Raw genomic sequence first — 4,985 nt, forward strand, 5'->3', positions numbered from 1 at the left:
TTCAACCTCAAGCTTTTTCACTTCAATATCAAATATTATATTTTTCATTTTCGCCACAAAATTGAAAAGGAAAACTGCAACACGTGGTGTCCAATCCAGGAATTTACAAGTGATTTTAACAATTTGATTCTCCGTATTATAAGAAAATAGGAAATTGTGAAAGGGGTCATGATCACTTTTGTTAAAATCGTGAAGAAATGATAATGCATGGACTCCCCCCAAATAGTGATTGAAATAATCTTATTACGAAGAGTAGTTATTTGTTTCCCTTTTTCCTATTCCTTTCTTGAAAGTTCACCCATACTCATTTGGAGGCATAAGCATTTCATTCTAAAAATGTTTGTGCAGCTACAAAAACACTAACCTAAACTTCTTCATTAGGTAAATGAATATACCTTAAATCCAATCCCAAATCTTCCTATATGGTCAGGATCATCAGCTTCAGGCTGCACGTGCCCAAATGATATCATTCTCACAATTTCTTGATGGCTCATCCCATGGCCATCATCTATTATTGACAACATAGGAATATCTTTACCAGCAGTTTTTGAATATAGCATATCAATGCTGATTTCCAGTCTGTAAAACACACAACGTATGCCACATTAATTAACAAAAGTATGTGTTTTAACACAAACAGAGAAAGTAGCACTCACTGGCGACACAACAAACACACAAAAGAAAAATAAAAGGAAATAAAGATATATTGTAAAAAAGAATTACAGTAACTTCGAGATATTATATAAAAACTGGCTGGAGAAAAAGATGGAAAGAAAATGACTTAGAAGGGCATGAGAATGCCAACAATTAATGGAGAATGGAAACTTATACTTAACATCGCCAACATAGACAGAATAAACAAGTAGAGAACAAAAAGATCATATACACCTACTTGGTTGCTTTGGCATCTCTTGAATTGTCAACAAGCTCAGCAATTGCACCAAATATCCAGCCGGAATGAGCTTGACCAAGAGTTTTCAAATAACTAGGATGTGCTATTGCATAATTTCTGCCAGAGGACCTACCACATCCAACAGAATTTCCTGGTCTGCTGCTATCTTTCACCATCATATCCGGAGAGTGATCTGCAATTACTTCAGAAGATTCGAATTCAGGTGAATGTCTATGGCATATCAGGTCATAGTTTGACACAGCACCTTCACCAATAGGACGTGCATGCATAACTTGCACGCTATTTTTCTTTGATTGAATGCTTGGATGCATAGGCCTGCATGCCTCATCATTGTAATCCATACATCTACGCAGTGATGCAATTTCAGCAGCATTGATTTCTGCCCAATAGGCAACAGTATAATGTCAACCCAGCTTTAGTAAAACTACTATACATTACTGAAGCTATGATGTAATTGATAAGGATTTTTATTATCTTATATCTAGCGAAAACAAGGTAGATGCATGTAGGAGCAGATTAAATCTTTTATAATTTATAAATTTGATGGTTGGAGAACATAAGGGAACTTGAGTCCAGTGATTTTGCCCACCCCATCCAACATGCCTTTGACTAGAATACTCATTAGGCACTTTCTCCATCTTGCATATAACAGCTCCGGTGTCAAATTCTGAGTTTTTATCTGGAGGAAGTATATAGATTTCGTAGAATCCAAGCTTTGAGATAGCAACCTTCAAAAAGGTAAAAACAGTAAGAGGAGCACAAAATGTAACTTATTCTCTTAAAAATTATGTTTCTGAAAAAATTCAAACAAAAAGGTGAAACAAAACAAAAGAAAACCACCAGTAAAATGAATTCTAAATGTATCTTGTTCCCTTTAACAAAATTATTTTTCTGAAAAAATTCATACAAAAAGGTGAAAAAAAAATAGTAAAATGAATTCTAGCTTCCTCAACCCCGACCAAGAAAAGAGTACAATAACAATAATAAGATACTTACTTTAGCTTTATTGAACTAAATTATTTTCCCTTGAAATGTAAGGTCAGAAAACTCAAAAGATTAGCAATAAAGAAACATTTAAACAGGGTGTTGTTGTAAATATGCACAGAAGAATTTTACCTTGTTGTACTTCCGCAGAAAATTCAAGAAGAGACCCCACTCTCTTTCCTGATGCGCATTTTCATAACCGGGGCATAGGAGAAGACAAGGTAATCCAGAGAGAGAATTCGTTTTATCTCGCCGAACAAAAGAGGATATGTCCCAAATTAAAGGTCTGTCAAGTAACCCCAGTTAATGAACAGTTGCGAACAATTTGCATCATAGAGCATGTTTGGGAAGTGTTTAGAAACAGTTTACATTATAAATAGATAGAAATGAGTCATGGGTAAGTTAACAATACTTGTAGATCCCTCTAAAAGTGTGAATAAAAAGTAGTTTGAGTGTTTATAAACAATTCATAAATATTAGCCAAAATGCACACCAAAAAAGAAATTACTTCTACTACCAAGGGGGAGATATCAAAGAGGAAAAGAAAGATTTTTCACAGAATTCTATGAAAAACTATGACATGATCCATGCACGAATGTACTTTATGCATATGTGTAACACAAAAATAAAAACATAGTTGGAACTAAAACATATTGCTTGATGTGTTACAGATATTGATTACATACTAATTGTTATAGAATATAACTCTTAAGGTGCCCAAATATTATTTTTCACTCTTAATTACGAACCCATAAGTCTTAATTAATATGCTTACTGTATACAGGAATAACTTTCAAAAATTTTATACTCAAGTCGAAAGGTTAGTAGTTGTTCTGTTTCATCTATGAGGCTATTTCGTGTCTTAATATGTGAAAATGTCTCTACAATGCCTCTGCGTTTTATCACCTGCCTGAATCCTAGTGTTTTGACTCATATGATATATTGACACAGTCTACAGGGCTTAGTATAATTTCATTTCTCATTCAGTCATTCTATGCGCCACTGCCATAAATTATGACATAAGCTGAAGCACTTTTGATCACAGGTAGGCACACCGACTGCAATGCAGGTTACCAACCTAGGTCATGGACATTTTTTATCACCCATGGACCCTGTCCAATTCAATTTCCCATCCATTATCAGGAACTACTGACTACAAGCTAAGACACGAATGCATTACTTGACTAAAAATATGTATAGGTGTATCCGTTTATCTTGCTTGGGTCCAACTCAACGTTATCATCCTCTTCTTCTGAAGAAAAAAGAGATCTTCAACATTCTTATCGTGATAAATTATATATAATTATCCAAGGGTAGAAATCAAAATACATTAACAAAATAAGAGAAGTACATAAGCATTATCGTTAACTTTTGTCATTGACTTTTTACCAGGCATTATCTATAACATTTGGTCTTATATAAAGAGTATGAGAATCATTTAGTTGTTCATTAGTGAATATATCCATCATTTAAGCATAATTAGAAGAAGAACTTACAAGGCAGTCAAATCAGAATGCAGATCTAGAAATATAAACCATAATTTCGATATCAAAATTTAATATGGTAACTAATATGTGACAGCTACAAGTCGTAAGAAGAAATGACTGCATTTTTTGTATATATTTTTGGTTTATTGCAATAAAATCTAACAAGAATTTGATCAGCCAACAGAATTGATAAAATCATAAATTTGCACATATGCACAACCAATTACTCATCAACGTGGCCTACCCCTACAAATGGATTCCTTTGCAATGTTATAAGAACTGGACCAAACTGTTCAACCAAAAAAAAACAAGAACTGGTCCCTTATATGTGAAAACTTGTTAACTTAAGAGTCCATTAAAATAACCACAGAACCGGTCAATTCATGCCCAAACAGGTTGGTAAACCCCCAAAATGTTGCGTTTATTCATTTAAATTTTACCACTGATTCAAGCCTTTGACCTTTGACCCTTGACCCTTGAAGTTTATGGGTCAATGCCTTGACCAGTTTGTATAACATTGTTCATTTTCCTTTTTGTTCACATGTGATTAAATGATGAAATGGGCTCCTTTTAGCTAAATTAATATGTACTCACATAACCAAACCAAAAACACCTGAAATCATTTTAGTAGATTGTGAGCTCCAGCTTAAGTGCTTAATTGATTAAGCTTTCAAGTGCTTACAATTTCAAAGAATATGTGGTAAAAAGTAGATAAATGTTGTGGCTCAAAGGAATGTGCAGTTAAAAATAATATTTGACAACATTATAAGCCCTTAAGAATTTTGACATACACATACTAAAATCTCCAGAGTAGCTCATTCATATGGTAACAATACATAACAAGCTTTGACTTGAACCAAAAGAGTCGCGTTTTGGGTTTTGAAGTATATGGTTTTTATTGATAGGATAAATGAATATATACAATACAAGAAATTACAACCATGGTCCCTAACAATAACAAATATTACAAGTACAATTATATTTCAACTCTCTCCCCTCAAGTTGGTGCATAGATATCGCGCATGCCCAACTTGGATAACATTGTATGAAATGGACCGCTAGCAACTCCATGTGTCATTACATCGGCCAATCGTTCTACCCTCTTGATATATGGAACCTCTATATTTTTGGAGTCGAGTTTATCTTTGATGTAGTTCCTATCAAATTCAACATGCTTTGTTCTATCATGTTGTACAGGGTTATTTGCGATTTTAATGGCGGCAGTGTTATCACAAAAAAGTAACATAGGCTTGTCCGGACCAAAGCCAAGTTCACTCAGGAGAAGTTTTAGCCATGTGAGCTCGGTAGTTGCATGATGCAATGCACGATATTCCGCCTCAGCACTGGATAATGAGACTACATTCTGTTTTTTACTCCTCCAAATCACAAGATTACCCCCAACAAATGATACATAACCTGATGTGGATTTTCTATCCAATCTCAATCCAGCAAAATCAGAATCCGTATAGCCCATAATATCTAGATGCCCCTCTTTTGAGTACAGAATACCCTTGCCTAGAGAGGACTTTAGATATGCCAATATCCGATTAACTGCACTCATATGCTGCTCACTGGGGTTATGCATGAATTGACTCACAACG

The 4,985-nt window shown here is 34.5% G+C and overlaps 1 protein-coding gene across 1 annotated transcript in view; it reads right to left on the minus strand.

The window, feature by feature from the left end:
* LOC111371161 (MORC family CW-type zinc finger protein 3-like) overlaps positions 1-4,985 on the minus strand; it is a 57,283-nt gene that overhangs the window by 44,619 nt on the left and 7,679 nt on the right. The window contains exons 6-10 of the mRNA XM_022993068.1: positions 2,030-2,183; positions 1,503-1,641; positions 1,158-1,292; positions 893-1,085; positions 396-579 (exon numbers count right to left, since the gene is read on the minus strand). Coding sequence (XP_022848836.1) covers positions 396-579; positions 893-1,085; positions 1,158-1,292; positions 1,503-1,641; positions 2,030-2,183 — 805 coding nt within the window. The remainder of the gene's footprint in view (positions 1-395; positions 580-892; positions 1,086-1,157; positions 1,293-1,502; positions 1,642-2,029; positions 2,184-4,985) is intronic.

This window comes from Olea europaea, chromosome 22 (genome assembly GCF_002742605.1).
Source record: "Olea europaea var. sylvestris chromosome 22, O_europaea_v1, whole genome shotgun sequence".
Lineage (NCBI taxonomy): Eukaryota > Viridiplantae > Streptophyta > Magnoliopsida > Lamiales > Oleaceae > Olea > Olea europaea.